Raw genomic sequence first — 17,437 nt, 5'->3', positions numbered from 1 at the left:
TCAACATCCATGCCGAGGCAGCTGGCTCTGGGGCGGCTCAGGACTTCATGACCACCATGGGGCTGTCCCAACGTGTCACCGGTCAAACATACATTGGTGTCCACACTCTGGACCTTCTTTTCTCAACTGGGCAGGAAGAGGTTGATTTGAAAGTGAGGGACATTGACATCTGTCCCTTGGCATGGTCAGATCACTTCCTGCTGAGATTTAGGCTGTCAGCATCTTTTCCCCCTCACAGAGGCTGATGGATCCAGTGGGATTCCAAACAGCTCTGGGTTGCCCCCCAGCTATGACTGGCACCCCTGTCGAAGTCCTGGCCGACCTCTGAAACATCCAAATAGCTTGAGCTGTTGACACAATCGTTCCTAAGCACCCTCTCTCACTTCGTGGAGCCTGTTTGGCCTCCTGGTATAGTATACTCCAGAGTTTAGGGCGAGGAAACAAGCTGGGAGATGGCTTGAACGCAAGTGGAGGAAATATTCAAATGAATGCAACTAAGCACTGATAAGGGCTCATTATCGAGCCTACCTAGTGACAGTGAAGGCAGCAAAGAAGGCATACTTTGCTGCCACCATTGTAACCTCATTATGTCGTCCAGCAGAGCTTTTCCAGGTTGTACGGGGCCTTTTACAGGCTGGCCCAAAGGAGGTGGTAGAACCAACGGTAACTTGCTATGACTTGTTTGCAAGGCATTTTGAGGATAAAATTGCTTGCATCCACCAAGATAACAGATGAATCTCATGGGGTGTCCAGAGCACAGTCTAGTCCTGTTGTGTTGGATGAGTTTCAGTTGGTAAGGCTCGAGGATGTGGACAAGGTGCTTGGATTGGTCAGGGCAACCACTTTTGCTATAGACCAGTGGTTCCCAATTAGGAGTCCAGGGACCCTTGGAGGTCCATGGAATGCACCCAGGTGGTCCGCAGCGCCACCCCTTGCCTCCCCCCAACTACTTTTTTGTCATTTTTGCATGGCAATATCACAAATTTTATGGTCTGTTTTAGTGCTGTGCAATGTTTCAATGTATTGGCCAAAATCAGTTTTGAAAGCACACCACAACAATGATTTAGACCCAGCAATATATCGCTCCTCACATGAGGGACAGCAGGGCAGCCAATTTAAAGGCATCGCTGATATTGCATGATGATCTCAGCCGATAGCACTGCTGATCTGAGCTGCCTTTCCTTTACTGGCTGCCACAACTGGCTGCCCCGCTGACAGCAGATGCATGCACCCCACATCCCCTCCCACTCAAACCATGCAGTGGTGATGACTCCCACTTCTTCTCCTCCCCCTACCTGCCTGATCTCTGTGGCTGCTCCCTGCATCAGCCTCACGCCTGATCTGCATGCACCCCACACATGCAATCTCTCTGACTGCTCCTTCCCAATCCCCACGCCCTGAGACCAGTGGGTATAGGGTGGTATATAAATTCAACAACAACAACAACAACAACAACAACAATGTGATGCAGTCCCTCGGAAATTCCACCCAAGTGCTGGCGCTTCTCTGATTGGTTACCAAGACAGCTATCCAGAGGGGGGTAGAGCAGTACTTTGAGAGGGAGAATAAATTGAGAGCCAGTGTGGTGTAGTGGTTAAGAGTGGTAGACTCGTAATCTGGGAAACCGGGTTCGCGTCTCCACTCCTCCACATGCAGCTGCTGGGTGACCTTGGGCTAGTCACACTTCTCTGAAGTCTCTCAGCCCCACTCACCTCACAGAGTGTTTGTTGTGTGGGGAGGAAGGGAAAGGAGATTGTTAGCCACTTTGAGACTCCTTCGGGTAGTGATAAAGTGGGATATCAAATCCAAATTTATTTATTTTATTTTATTTTTAAATTGAGCCGTTTCTGAGGGAAAGAGTTGGATTAGATAGGGCTTGATTTGAGATGGGAGATAGGGATTAGGATAGGATTTGACTGAGGGAGAATTGGTTCTGAGTTGAGTGGAACATCCGCCCTGAGGAGAATATCTATAGCAAGAGGAAAGAGTCTCACAACTTAGATAGGAAGACTGGGTTGAGGGTCTGGGGAAGGTATACAGACAGGAGTTACCTGGAGTGCTGAGTCTGAGCCAGGAGAGGTAGAACCTGTGGGAATACAGACTTCTAGACAGGAGGGGAGAGTTCTTCTAGGAAAAGAAAGCTCCCAAACCAGTAGCAAGCGGTGAGGTGACCCCCTGGGTATGTTATACTAATTCATATACCTCAGGAGTGGGATTGCTAAGAGAGTGGGTAACTGCTGAAAAGTGCCCTTTGTTCATGAACCAAAGTATTAGGCTGAGAAGGGTGCTGGGCTGTTCAAAAGTATTTAACTGTAACATAACTAAGTAACTAATAACTAAGTAAAGGAATGAGAGTGAAGTCACAGAAACCTAGTTAAGCTTTTTACCACCTTTTCCAGAACCTTAGCATCTACTTGAACTGCAGAGAAGCTGTACATTTATTACTTTGTTTTAATGCCTGCGGTATCTTTAGTGTAATTAATAAGTTAACAGGTTTCTGAAAGAACACAAGTCCTGACCCATCTTTGTTTCACCAACTTATCTGAAGAAGTGTGCATGCACATGAAAGCTCATACCAAGAACAAACTCAGTTGGTCTCTAAGGTGCTGCTGGAAAGAATTTCCTATTTTGTTTCCTATTTTGTTTCGACTATGGCAGACCAACACGGCTACCCACCTGTAACTGCAACTTATTTTTGAAAATAAAACTTTTCCTGTTTGTTCAGCGTCTGCCTTAGACTCTAAATTACTAAGTTTACCCTCACACAAGACTCCTACAAGACAGCCTGTGGTAAATTGTAGAAATTTGTTTAATTGGCATACTGTGTGGTGGGTCCGCTATATTTAATTAAGGATAGTGAGCAGGGTGAGTCCACCACATTGGTGGTTAGCGATGGGATCCACTATACCCCCTCCTCCACAAACACATTTAAAAGGGCATAGAATGTTCAGTCAGCCAAAAGCCAGGTCATAGAGAAATTTTCTTGTCTGGCACCTAAAGATATGTAATGGAGGCACCAGGCGAGCCTTCCTGGGGAGGACATGCTGCAAACTGGGAGTCGTAACAGAAAAAGCCCTGTGGAACACCCTCCCACCAGATGTCAAAGAGAAAAACAACTACTAGACTTTTAGAAGACATCTGAAAGCAGCCCTGTTTAGGGAAGCTTTTAATGTTTAATATATTATTGTATTTTAACATGCTGTTGGAAGCTGCCCAGAGTGGCTGGGGAAACCCAGCCAGATGGGCGGAGTATAATAAAATTATTATTATTATTATTATTATTATTATTATTATTATTATTATTATTATTATTATTATTATTATTATTATTATTATTTCATCTTGCCATCCCCTAGACCTCTCGTGGAGGGTCCCAAATGATGGTTGCAGGGTCCTGGTTGGTTCATATGGGGAGGCAGTCCTTGGGATATTGTGGTCTTGAGCTGATTTATAGGTCAAAACCAGCACTTTAAATCGAGCCCAGAAACTAATTGACAGCTAGTGTAATATGCTCAAACTGTCTTCTGATGGTGAGCAACCTGGCTCCACTCAGTGGTTTCATGTAGATCAGAACTTTCCAAACTTTTCATGTTGGTAACACACTTTTTAGACTTGCATCATTTCACAACACAGTAATTCAGTTTTACTAGCAAACCAGAGGTTAAACTAACCTGTTTCCAGCCCCGGGAGGAGAGCAGGCAGCATTTGCATGACACACCTACACACTGTAGCTTTACACACTAACATGTCAGGACACACAGTTTGGAAAGCTCTGGTGTAGATGTTAAACAACATAGATGACTGCTAGGTGAGCACAAAAAAGGGAATAAAATTCTGTTGTCATCTAGAAGCAAAGTATAATTCCTTTAGCTGCAGATACAATTTGATTTGAGATACAGACGCTCCTTTCAAGGCAGATGGGCAAACTGAATTTTAGTTAATCAAAGTTTTTCAAGTGCTTTAAAGGTGTTTGACCTGTAGGGAAATTTCTCTCTCTGATATGCTGCCATAAATGTCTGTTTGAACTAACCAATTCGGTATTCGGTGATAATTATCGTTTAGTTCTAAGCATAGGTACATTTTATTTTATAAGATTTGATAGCACTGAAGGCTCTAATAGTCCAGTGTTATGAGCATTGGCAACCTGTTAGGAAATGAGGTTTTGCAGTATCTTAAATCTAGACAGTGAGATAAGCTGAACTTTGAAGGTGTTTTCCTTCAAAAGCACCAATCAATTTTGATTAAAATTTAATACAGTAGGTTATTGGGGGGGGAGGCATGCTCTCTTGCTGTTGCTGTTTTCCTTACAGCATGTTTTGCACTTCTGAAATGCTACGGCCCACATGGAATACGAGTAAGTATTAGCACAGTTACAGATTCATTAGATAGCACAGCTTGATGTTGACGGCAGAAATGAAGATCTCAAAGATAACCGTCAAACCATTACAAATGAAAGGGCTGTCTGGGTTCCTCTAATAAAAAGAAAACAAATTACCATGACAGGTTTTGTAAGGCTTGTATAGGATAAATCCTGGATGGCATAGAACTCTACTACTTGTAAAGCAGAATTAGCAGGGTTGCATGTAGGGAAGAACTCAACAAGACAGCTACAGCTAATATAATACACATATTTTAAAACAAAATTTCATGAAAAGCCTCTCCCTCCCACCCATCCCCGCCATCTTCCACTTTCCCACTGTGTACTTTCAGAAGTTTTCCAAGAGGAGATTTTGACCTTGTCTGCTGGAATATTAGACATAGGTAATCAGTCCTGCATCTCACACTGCAGTGTAGGGATTGCCTGCCTCAGCCAGATGGCCTGGGGGCAGGTTTGGGCAGCAAGCAATTTTCTTAATATCTGCTGTTCCCCATATCCTACACCCCCTTCTTACCACAAAAGGCAAGCTTGGTTCCCAGCTGCACCTCCATGCTGAGTCATGGCATGAAGTTTTCCTGCTTAATTTTCCTCCTAACTAAATCCTGGGAATAGCACAGTTCTAACACACACACACACAGCTATTCACTGGAGAAACATCCCACCAGGATCAAGCAGAGATGAGCCTGAGCCTAGAATTGATCTGTCAATGTAGGGAGGTTTCAGACACCACTGTAGGCAACAGGGGAGATACAGCAAGAGGAGGAAATAAGTATGAGGGTATACAACAGCTAACATGTAAAGCTGATTGATGTATTTCTTTAACCAATCACCACTGAAGAAATTCAAATTATTAACAGTTATCTTGAGGTTTTTGATTCACTAAGAGGAAAGTAATGTCCATGCACACACACCACTGATAACACAATGAAATAGAATGGAACATTTCAACTACTATTTCAGTTGAAATATGTTAAAGTTTGGTGCCCGTCTTTCTTAAACAAGACTAAATTAATATATGATACTGAACATCTTGTGTTTGCACACAACTTCATTTTAACACAAGTATAAATATAACTCTGACCATAACAAGTTAAGACTAAAGTCATTTGTTCAATGTCTGCTATTATTTTCATGATTCAGCTACTCATATTTATGACAAATGTACCTTCTCTTGTAAGATTCAGCTTTTGTCTGAGAAGATAGTTTAGTATGGCACTTAGGCTTATATAGCATTGATGGCCCATTACGTTCCAGTTCATGCTGCTCAGGATATTAATTGCCTCATGTATCTCATTCTGATGAATATACTCCTGGATGATTTCTACAAGGCCAAGATGGCCTCTTGGGATGACACCTGTCAGAGGAAACAACACAGTTGTGGACAAAGTTAGTGCTTTCCAACAGTGGCAGACATTAAGGATTGTATCCATTGGTGGATTTGTGCTAGAATTAAGCACTTCTGCTCAGCTAATGCAGGGCTCTTGATTTTCACCTATCCCTCTGTGACAAAGAGGCATTTTCTCCCATTCTACTTCCCTGTTAGGCTAGAGTAGAAGAAACTACACCAGAAGACATTTCATAGCTATGAAAATGCATGTTCCATTTTTAACTTTCTTTTTTTAAAGTATTCTAAAATTGTAAACTGCCTTAGGTGCAAGAGGCAGTATATAAATGCAACTGTTTCATCACCCTCAGCTCCGGTGAAAACCACAGGGCTGTCTGGGCTCCATGCAATTGGAGAGGGCGCTTTGGAGCCAGACAGTCGATAGCCCTGGTTAACTCCACATTCTAGCGGGCCACCAGGGAATCAGCTGAAAGGCCATCAACATGGGATAAAACATCCCCTACCACTCCCTGGAAACCATTTGGATCCATTAAGTGGCAGGGGCGGATTGTCCAAATAGTCCCACCTCCCTGCAGAGTGGAAGGATCGTGGAGAAGTCCAGTTGCACCAGGAAGTGATCCGACCATGGGACTTCTTGTTTCACTTTTACTTAGTGTCAGATCACCCACATCTGTAGAGGTGAACATCAGGTCTAAGGCATGTCCACGACTATGAGCTGGGCTAAACTTATTCAGGGACAACCCCGTGGAGGCCATGCTTTCCACGAAGTCCCGAGCAGCCCCTTGTAAGGTCGTGTTGGCATGGATGTCAAAATCCCTTAGGACAACCAAACTAGGTATCTCCAGGAGAGCATCCGGCATGACCTGAAGCAACTTGGGCAGGGAATCCTTGGTGCAGCAGGGAGGTCAGTACACCAAAAGGAATCCCGTACTGGACCTATTGCCCAATTTCCAGAACATGCAGTCAGAAAACTGGGTCTTCCCAATAGGACACCTGGTGCAAGCTAATGACTTCTTAAAAATCACTGCAACCCCCTCTCCCCACCTATATGACCTGGGTTGCTGTGTGTAAGAGAAACCTGGTGGACAAGCAGCGGCAAGAACAGGCCCATGTGCTTCATCCAACCAAGTCTCTGTTACACGTGCTTCTTAAATAATCATTACATTTAATGAGATCTAGAGTTATGTTGTTGATTCTGCTTAGCTGAATAAAGTACTACTGGGTCACTGCCACCAGAGCTATACATGGAACGCGGGTGGCACTAGGAACGCGGGTGGCACTGTGGTCTAAACCACAGAGGCTAGGGCTTGCCGGTCAGAAGGTTGGTGGTTCGAATCCCCGCGACAGGGTGAGCTCCTGTTGCTTGATCCCTGCTCCTGCTAACCTAGCAGTTCGAAAGCACGTCAAAGTGCAAGTAGATAAATAGGTACCACTCCGGCGGGAAGGTAAACGGCGTTTCCGTGCGCTGCTCTGGTTCGCCAGAAGTGGCTTAGTCATGCTGGCCACATGACCCAGAAGCTGTACGTCGGCTCCCTTGGCCAGTAAAGTGAGATGAGTGCTGCAACCCCAGAGTCGTCCATGACTGGACCTAACAGCCAGAGGTCCTTTGACCTTTAGAGTTGTGTTAGTTTTAACTATCAAAGCTATTAAACTATGCATAAAAAGGTCAAGAGAAAGAACATCCAAATGCTGCCCTAGATATATTTTGGAGGATATTTTTATATTGTATTTTATCTAATGAAGAAGATGGGCCAGGGCAACAGTATCTCAAGCACAGTATTGATTTGATGGAAACCCACACAACAAATTTTAATATGCGATAACTTTTAACCATGGAAGTAAGCACCTTCCCATTTGGGTTCTTGACTTCTCTTGGGTGGTACATTTCCAAGTGACCTACTTCGGTTTAAAAAAAAAAGGTGACAGCCAACTCACTGCCTAATTGATTTAGGAACAGTACCCAGGGAGACAGTCCAATTAAGTTTACAAGCTGGCAATTAGCAGAAAGGCCTCTAAATCCCTGTGCTGAGAGCCTGTTTGTCTCAGAAAAAAAACACAAATGTGCTAGAGATAGGAAAAGGAAAGCTGTGCTTTCTGGAAAGCTGTTGTGAGTAGGAGCCACAGGGGAGAACAGTGGAGAACAAGGTACATGTAGGCAGAGTGCCTTCTGTTTTGACAGGTAACTGGGTAATTTAGAGGCATTTAAAAATAGACAACATGTATGAATACATCAAATAATGGTTTTAATTATATAATTCCTTGTAGATGTCTGCAACTATTAAACACACTACTGGACAAAATGTCTCAGGATATCTAGAAGGGTTTCCCTCCTCTAATAGATTTATTGGGTAACAAGGACAATTTACAAAAAAATATAAATGTGACTAAATCTGCACCTATGTTTGATTGTAAATTGTTGATAGTTAATTTGCAATTGGAATGTGTTTATGTGTCTAACTGCAGTTGCAATGTGAACAGACTTCAATTATTTCCTATGCTGATGTGCATGACTGTTTCCTCTAATATCTCACTCTTTCATCTTTTGAAAAGCATAAATGTTAGGTTTAATTTTAAAAAATGGATTTGGACAAACAATAGAAGAGAAAATGGGTATGGTCTAGAGGCACATTAGACCACCTATTTGCAGAAACTAAGCAGGCTTGGGTCTGTTTAGTGAACAGTCTGGGTCGGATGGTAACAATGGTAGCAGTTCAATGGGGGACGGAAACTTGATGAGGCTGGAATTCAGGAACAGAAACTGGTACAGGAGAAGGCCAGGATCACTGAAGCTGGATCAGGAACTGAAGCAGGATCAGAAGCGAAAGCAGGAACTGGCAACAGCAGGGTATAAACCATGTTGCTGTGGCAAAGAACCAGAGGAAAATGTTGGCCTTATATACTCCTCTTGGGTTTGCCTCCAGGTGCTGCACAACTCCTGATCTGGCCACCCCAACCAGGCCGCACGCAACTCCAAGACAAACACAGCAAGGCCCTGGTTCTGCAACTCCTCACTGCACTCAGGGTCTGGCCCCTGCAAATACTCATGGTACTCCTTACACATGGATGAGGGCTACATGTACACTACCTTGGGATGGAATGAACAGAGTATATAAATATAATAAAATAACAAAATAGCCTTTCATTATTTACACTATTTGCAATTTGGACTGCTTGAAAAACGTAGAAATCCTTTCTTGTGGATTCACTATGAAACAGCACCAGTTAAATATAGAACATAATCCCTTCCGCCACAAACAGTGCATCAACTTACCAACTTTAAAATGCAGCACTCCAATAGGTCCTTTGTCAAACTGAAGTAAGAGAAGATCATGGATATCTACATCATCCATACTTGGACATGAAACTTTAGGAGCAACCCACTGGATCTGGATGAGGCTGCTGGATACATCAAAATGTTCACTGAACTGCAAAGTTGATTTGCTTGAGAAGTCTTCAGCTAAAACCTGCATTTTAATTGGAGATAGTGCCATGTCAAACAGCTGAAGTTCCCCTTGTGAACTACCAACCAGGACTATGGCTTCACTGGGGTGGCAACACATTAAGACAGGCAATAGTTCTGCCTGTGCTGATAAAGTTACTTGGCGGAAGGCTTCATATAGGACTATTGAAGAATCTTCACACCCCAGAACAAGCTTGTCTTCTGTAATGTTCCGGCAGCAGCTGATGGCCTTTGATAGCAGTGGTATTTTAGTGACTGCCACACACTGAACTTTATTCTTCACATGCTCATAGATGCAGCTGTCAGCCATGGGCTCGTGGTCTGCATTGAATGCGTGTTCTACAGTATGAATCTGATAAGGATTACATGAACTAAAGCTGGCATCAAGTGGATCCCCATCGGTACGTATGTAACCCAGAATCTGTAAAAAACACACACACACACTTTTAAAACAATTTAGTTTAGCTCTGAATGGATTTAAACAATCTAATGCTAATAATTTCTAAAAATGGAAGTCTATCATTTGCTTTACCATACGACTCATTCACATGGCAGATGTGAATTATTGTAAGTAATAAAATCTATTGTTGTCTATCTGTCATTTCCAATATTTGTTCATTATTAGTCTTGTGGAACACTGTTGTCACAGAAGCTTTGATCTAATGAAAATACGGACAACTCAGACTGTATTTGTTACCAAATCAAAAATATCCATCAGTTATGTAACTTAATCCTTGAATTCTCAGGCCATATCATATCTATTCTTGATTTTGGAGAGAATCGTTCAGCCAACTACAAAATAATGTAGATGGACTTTAATATTCTTAGAAAATAGTATTTTATTTGGTTTTGACATTCTGACCTTTGTGTAAGCATATAAAAGACTGAAGTTACTGAGTGATATCTGACTAAGTCATTGTCAGAGTCTGCTCACTTAAATTAATGAGGTTAAGTTACTTGATTTCAATGGGTCTATTCTGAGATTGATTAAGATTAGATATCACCCATGATTATTATTTATCATTCATAACATGCCTACAATTTAGGAAGCAGAAGCACTGTGTTCACTAATGGTCACCAACCTATTTGGGTCTAAAGGTACATTTGGAATTTTGAGAAGGTGCCAGAAATGGCTGCTGCCTCGGGTGTGGCCTAACACAAAATGGCTGCCACCTCCAAAAGAACAGAATAAGAAAAGGGACTGGAACATAAAATGGTTCAAATATGAAAACATCAATTCATTTTTGTTGTTGTTCGATAACAAGAATGTTTGAAACACTTTATTTCCCCCCAGACAATGCTAAGTCTTGGTTATCTGCCGCTACTATGCTGCTGTGGATTAGAGCTAGAAAACAGAAGAAAGCTGAATCCAAGAATAATTTTGAATTGCTACAGCCAGCCATACACATGCATAGTCACAAATATAAAAACATACTTAATTCTGGATGGCAAGTATATATATTTTTTAAAACTATCTTTGTAGAATAGAAAGTAATAGAAATACATGGAAAATATAAATCAAAGACATTGAACAATACCAGTCCCAACTGGTGAGATGTTTGAGTCTGAATGTCATCTACAAGCTTCTCAAAAGTAGGGGTGTATGAGGATGATTGCCTCTGCACTGTGCTCTCCCCCCCCTCCACAAAAAACTTGGGAACAATCCCTGCTGTGAGCCAGGCAGGAGGAAAAGGTGATGGCAATAATGGTGACTCTGCAATGCCTCTCTCCACCAAAACTCAACTTGGGACCCATCAGGAAAAAGATGGCAGTAATAGTGAAGATAATGCTGCACACACACACACACACACACACACACACACACACAACCTGGGAACAAGCAGGAAAAAGATGATGATTACATTGACAATAAGAATGCTTCTGCTCCGGGTCCATCCCCCAAAACAACCTGGAAACAAGCAGGAAAAGGTTATCTTTGTTGTGAAGATCATCTTCACGCCTCTGCCTTGGGCTCTGCCCCCAAAACAGCTTTGGAACAGTCCCTGCTATAGGATGTGCAGGAGAAACAAAAAAGGCTTGCCATGGGCTCGTTCACAGTTCTACTTTTCCCATGCTTTCTAGGCATGGGTCTGCAGAAAATAGGACTGACGTTTGTTCTGCTTTAGAAGTATACAGCTGGTTTCCGCAGGAGAAAGCGGTGGGAGAACCAGAAGTGTGTACAAGCCCCATATTTTCTCTCCTTCTCTCTGTCACACACATATACAGTGGATGCTCGGGTTGTGAACGCGATCTGTGCAGGAGGCGCATTCACAACCTGCAGCGTTCGCAACCCGCACCACTGCATCTGTGCACGCACATGCGCAAAGCGTGATGTAGTGTTTCTGCACATGCGCGAGCGCCGAAGCCCGGAAGTAACCCGTTCTGTTACTTCCGGGTTTGGCACGGTGCGCAACCCGAAAGGCCATAACCCGAGGTATGGCTGTATTTAACTGTCAGGCAGCTGTAACAACTCCCACAGCAGATTGCCAGGATTGTACAAAGACAAGGAAAAGTGCTTACCATCTGCTTTTTATTCAATATTTATAGAAAGAGGCTTGGTGTTGTGTGTCCCAAGTGAATCCCCCCCCCCCACTTCTCTCTCACTTTCTCATTCGTCATCATCATCATCTCCTCTATGGGTGCAGCTTAGTGTTCTCTATCTTCGAGCTTTTTGCTCTCCTACTTTGAAGGCTTGCTGAGTTCTGGGAGATGGTGGGTCTGGAATGCTTTCTAGTGATAATGTGTCAGCCAGCTGCTGTTCCAGCTCTGCCTGCTGCTCCTCTCCCAATATTTCCCAACTTCCCCCCTCATCTTCCTCTGAGCTGTCACCTCCCTCAAACCCCTGTTGTAATTCAGAACTGTCTTCCTCTTCTCTGGAAGGGCCAGGCTGAAGAGGCAGTCTCCATCATTCCTCCTCTGCCCATTTCCTGACATTAACTGTGGGATCTCCCAAGCAGCTGCCTGTTCCATGTGCCAGCATGCAGCAAAATACACACAGCAGCAAAGGGAGGATTTCTGTGTTTCTTACCATAACCCCACATTTTCAAAAACTTTCTCAAGCAGCAGTTTGTGACTTTCACACATGGCTGGCAGGCAGCAAATGTGTGATAGGTGATTCCCATTGTTCTTCCCCTACCCAACATACAGATTTCTTTTTTTTTAAAAAAAAACTCTCTTTAACCGTATGCCTGCCAGCTGCTCCATGCTGTTGGCAGCAGCAAAATAAAATATACAGAGAAGCAAACTGGTGGATCTAAGGGCTAGAAAGTAAGGCAGAAGCAGGAAAAGTGCACTAAAGGGGAGAAGGAAAACAGCCACTCCTTAGGACCCCAGAGATTCCTATTGCCTGGTGTCCAAACAGTTATCAATCACAGCTCTGACTTCACTGAAGGGCTAAAAACACTGACAGGCAGGAGCCACCAGGCTGCTTCATTTCAAAGAAATTGCTTAGAAGTGTACCTGCACATTTTGCTTTCTGACTTTTTTTCTAGAAGGGTTAAATAATTGCTTTAAAAAAGAAAGAAACCTCAGAGCCTGGGTCCTCTGTTTCTGGGTGCCAATGAAGGCCATTGTGGCTGCCATGGTGCCCACAGGTGCCAGGCTGGCAAACCCCAGTGTACACAGATTAAAGACAAGATAATCCCTGCCAACATCATTACAATCTAAAATACATGACACAAAAGGAAAAAGATGTGTAGGGCAGGCAAGAGAAAAACAAACAAACTTAGCTACCAATTCTTAATTCTTCTAATGACCAGGTTGAATGGAAAATTCAGTCGGGGAGGCACTCTAAGGCAGCTGATAGAGTAAGTTGAAATGAAGCAAATGAGCCTTTTATAGCAGCTCTTAACTCAGCTCTGACCTATGTTATAAAAAGTGACTATGTAAACGACATTATCATGTTGGTTAATAAGAATGGATTCTGTAAAAATTAAGAGCGCAACAATCTGAAACTGGTTTAAGACAGAAAGCAAGGGCCCCTGTTTGTCCATTCTAATTTTCTTTTTATCATTTTGATTTACTGCATTATTAGTTTTATTTCATGTTTTTGTATACCACACGGGTATCTGTATAGTAGGCTAAAAATGAGTAGGCTAAAAATATTTAATAAACAACAACAACATTGGGATTTCCCGTTCGTGTCAGTAGATTGAGAACAAACAGCTACAGAATAATAGAAGAGGAAATGCAGGTTCAGTGACACATAAGGCTAACAAAGTTACACTGAAACATCCATGGGAAAGTTATAATAACTGAATTGTGCAAAAGATATCAAAAAGTATAGTTTGGGAAAGGGAAAATAATCATGTTACTGAAAGCAGTCATGCTTTCTGACTATTTGTCAAAGAACTCTGCTGCAAATTAGTCTGGGGGGGAGGTTCTGGAGACATACTGGTAGCAGATAAATAGTTAACAGAGCAGTTAGAGCTTTCTTCAAAAAGAAGACTAAAAATAAATAAAATCAATCATAAAAAGTGGGCATACAGCTGTTCATATCTGTGTATGGAGAGAAAGACTTGGAGAAAAACATTTTCCCGCAGTTATACCTGATGAGTTTGAGATAGTGTAATAATGGAAGGAGAATGGCAACATTCATTCTTTGAAAACTGCAATAAGGGCACAACATACCTTTTCCACAGAATATTGCAAGATGATGGTAATGAGGAAAAAAAGTTAAACTTAACCTACTTTTCTACACAGCATCACTTTCCATCTCATAACAAGGTCACCAGATCAACATTTCAAGAATAAGAACACCTCAAAACTATTTATTTATTGAAAAATATTTGCACCCTAGTGTTTTCCTCAAAAAATAACATCCAGGGCTGATAACAAACTTAAAGAGCAAAACATAAACAACTAAAATATGCTTTATGAAGCTGGATGTACTGAAGTTAAGAGCTGGAACAAATGGCACAAGTGCATATAAGAAAGCAGTATTTTCTGATCTGGATTAGTGTTTCCATTCCGAATGGTGATGCCTCTTCTGGATTTGTTGAGAATTTTTTTTTTTTTTTTTTGCACTGCAGCTCCATACTTCTCAAACATAGTGAGTGGAATAGTTCTCTTTGCCTGTTCTATTCAGCTCACTATAACTAAGCTGTGTAAGAGATGGGGAGGCTTGGGGAATATGATTTCCCAGAAAAATGTGCAGAAGAGAATGTACTTATTCTTCAGATTTGACACTTCTCTAAAATTTGTGATAATGGTTCTCCTCTCAAAAAGTACAGTACAAAATGTGTGTTTCAGGATAAAACAGATTTAGAAATATGAATACTGGGATAATATATGTATCTGAATATGTATCTTATGATAAAATGCATTATTTAAAAACAAATAATGCAGATTTAAAAAAATTAAGAAAACTCAACATACTAATGAATGAACACATGCAAAACTGATACTGATTGAAAATAGATTGACCTGCCCATTTCTAGTAGGAGATTGCCTAAATTGTCTGAGTTGGGAGACACTCATTGCCTGCTCCCCAAATCCATATTCTTGTTTAGTTTGTACACAGCAGTAAATGGACATCACAGAAAGGTACCTTGCAGACAAAACTCCAAAATGTGAGCAGGGACTTCTCTGCCTTACCCATCATGTAGTGTATAAGCTGCACTAAGCAGACATGATGCAAATTTTTTTTAAGTGTATTAACAGTAATGGTAGTAGAAAGTAATATTAAAATATAATTCAATATAATTAGATTGGTTTTCTACTTTAAAAATTGCTACGTACAATTGTTGCAGATTTCCATTTTAGCAGCCTGATCTAGCTAATCAAGAAAAGAGCACTATCTATATAACCTTAGTCCAGACAAAAAGAAAAGATGAACCATTAAAAGCTTAACTAATCTTTGCAATTAGAGCATTTGCTATCTTATGTATAGGCCTTGTAACCTTATGTTTGGGATGCAAAATAATAATCCCGATTCTTATTTCAATAGGTACTTGCTCTTTTCTGCACACTTTGAAGCACATAAATAATTGCATCATTTTGCATAGAAGTAGAGAAGAAGGGATAAAGCCCCCATACTGAAGGAAATAATAGTTTTAAACATTAGATTTTAAGCAGAAAATTGGCTTACCAGGAAGATAAAAAGGAAAATAAAGGAAACATAAAAATTAGCCCTCTGTGACTGAATTGTCTGTCTTTATGATGAGAAAACTGTTTGATTTACTTTACAGATGTTAGCAAACTGCTCGTTTAATTTCACACTATGAAACTGTAAAAAAAAACTAATTAGAAATGCTGAGTGAAATTTTTCAATACATGGAGACTCCTACATACACTCCTGAAGAAATGTGTATTTGTTTTTCTCTTCATTGTTTAAACATTTAAGGCTCTACCTACAAATTTATTTGAAATCTGTTGTTTTTATTCATTTAATTAATTAAATCTGGCATCATTTTACAGGGTTTGGATGCCAACTTTCTTGAGTGGAACTTAGTAGGGAACCAGAAGCTACTAAGCTGGTTCCTATCATCTTTCATTCCTAAGGACTAGTGATCTGCTCAGAATCATTATCTCAGTAGAAATATGGCTGATTGTTGCACTGTTCTCAACATAAATCTTAAAAGGTGAACATTTTAGTGTACTGTATGCAGCTGATAGGCCCAAAGACTCTGCCTGCTCTCCCCCCTGCTGAAATTTCTTGAGACTCCGCCCTCCATCCTGAATTGGGTAGAAGACATATTGGGACATTTTTGCTGACACTCCATATGAAGAACAAGAGGAAGAACAAGCAAGAACAAGCCACTTTCCCTCCGTTTTCACTCAAAAGCAGTGTCCAACCTGGAGACAACAGAATAAACAATGTAAGGAGGGAGTTGTAGTCCAAGATAGGAAACAAGGTGGTAAGGGAACATCTAGCTACTTTAAATAAATTTGAATCTCCAGGGCCTGATGAGCTGCACCCAAGGATACTAAAGGGGCTTGTGGATGTAATCTCAGAACCTGTCTATAAAGTTTGATAGTTCTTAGAGAACAGTAGAGGTCCCTACTGATTGGTGAGCTTGACGTCAATACCAGGAAAGGTTCTAGAACAGATAATTCAACAGTCGGTCTGTGAGCACTTAGAAAAGGATACTCTGATTACTAAGACCCAGCATGAGTTTATCAAAAATAAGTCATGCCAGATGAATCTCATTTCTTTTTTTGATGGAGTTACAAACTTGGTGGATCAGGGGAATGCTGTGGACATAGTGTATCTTGATTTCAGTAAGGCTTTTGACAAAGTCCCCCATTCTTGTGAGGAAGCTCGTAAAATGTGGGTTGAACGAGGGAACTGTTAGGTGGATTTGTAGCTGGTTGACTGACCAAACCCAAAGAGTACTCATTGTTGGCTCCCCGTCATCCTGGGGAAAAGTGAAAAGTGGGGTGCTGCAGAGTTCTGTCATGGGCCCGTTGTTGTTCAACGTCTTCATAAATGACTTGGATGAAGGAATTGAGGGGATGCTCATCAAATTTGCAGGTGACACAAAACTAGGAGGGGTAGCAAATGCCGCAAAAGACAGAATCAAAATTCAAAATGACCTCAACAGATTGGAGAACTGGGTGCAAGGTAACAAAATGAATTTCAACGGGGACAAATGTCAGGTTCTGCACTTGGGCAGGAAGAACCAGATGCACAAATATAGGATGGGGGACACCTGGCTTACTAGCAATACATGTAAAAAGGATCTAGGGATCTTGGTGGACCACAAGCTTAACATGAGTCAATAATATGATGAAGCAGCAGCAGCAAAAAAAGCAAATGCTATTCTAGGCTGCATCAACAGAAGTATCAAGGGAGTTAATAGTACCACTCTATTCTGCCTTGGTCAGACCACACCTAGAATACTGTGTCCAATTCTGGGCACCACAATTTAGGAAGGATGTTGACAAGCTGAAATGTGGGCCCTGCATCTTCTCAGCAGAGATCGCCAGCGTGCCTTCGGGAAGGCGGGTTGGCAATCCTCAAAGGGACACATCAGGGCAAAGACACTTTGCCCTGCCATGTCCCTGGTGATCCTCAAAATGACATGGTGGGGCAAGCATCTTTGTCCTGACACATCCTTTTGAGGATTGCTGCAGAATATATTTTTTTGGGGGGGAGACCCCTTATTGAAAATATTGGGGCTGGCTGCACCCCTCCCCCAGATGGCACCCCTTTCCAGACAAAAAATATTGGACCTGAATACTTCAGCCTAACATCAATGCAAACTGGCCATTTAAGACTTTTTCAACTTTAAAAAACAGTGCCTGTAAAAGA

At 41.8% G+C, this 17,437-nt stretch overlaps 1 protein-coding gene across 6 annotated transcripts in view; it reads right to left on the bottom strand.

The window, feature by feature from the left end:
* WDPCP (WD repeat containing planar cell polarity effector) overlaps positions 1-17,437 on the bottom strand; it is a 129,307-nt gene that overhangs the window by 84,898 nt on the left and 26,972 nt on the right. For 5 of the 6 annotated variants that reach the window (XR_004426355.1, XM_033145610.1, XM_033145611.1 and 2 more), the window contains exons 9-10: positions 8,995-9,604; positions 5,544-5,732 (exon numbers count right to left, since the gene is read on the bottom strand). Coding sequence is in view for 5 of the 6 variants with exons in the window: in XM_033145610.1 (XP_033001501.1) it covers positions 5,544-5,732; positions 8,995-9,604 (799 nt within the window). In the remaining variant the exon portion in view is untranslated. The remainder of the gene's footprint in view (positions 1-5,543; positions 5,733-8,994; positions 9,605-17,437) is intronic. The other variant, XM_033145612.1, reaches the window with a different exon arrangement.

Source organism: Lacerta agilis, chromosome 3 (assembly GCF_009819535.1).
Source record: "Lacerta agilis isolate rLacAgi1 chromosome 3, rLacAgi1.pri, whole genome shotgun sequence".
Lineage (NCBI taxonomy): Eukaryota > Metazoa > Chordata > Lepidosauria > Squamata > Lacertidae > Lacerta > Lacerta agilis.
This window is presented reverse-complemented; position numbering and strand designations above follow the sequence as displayed.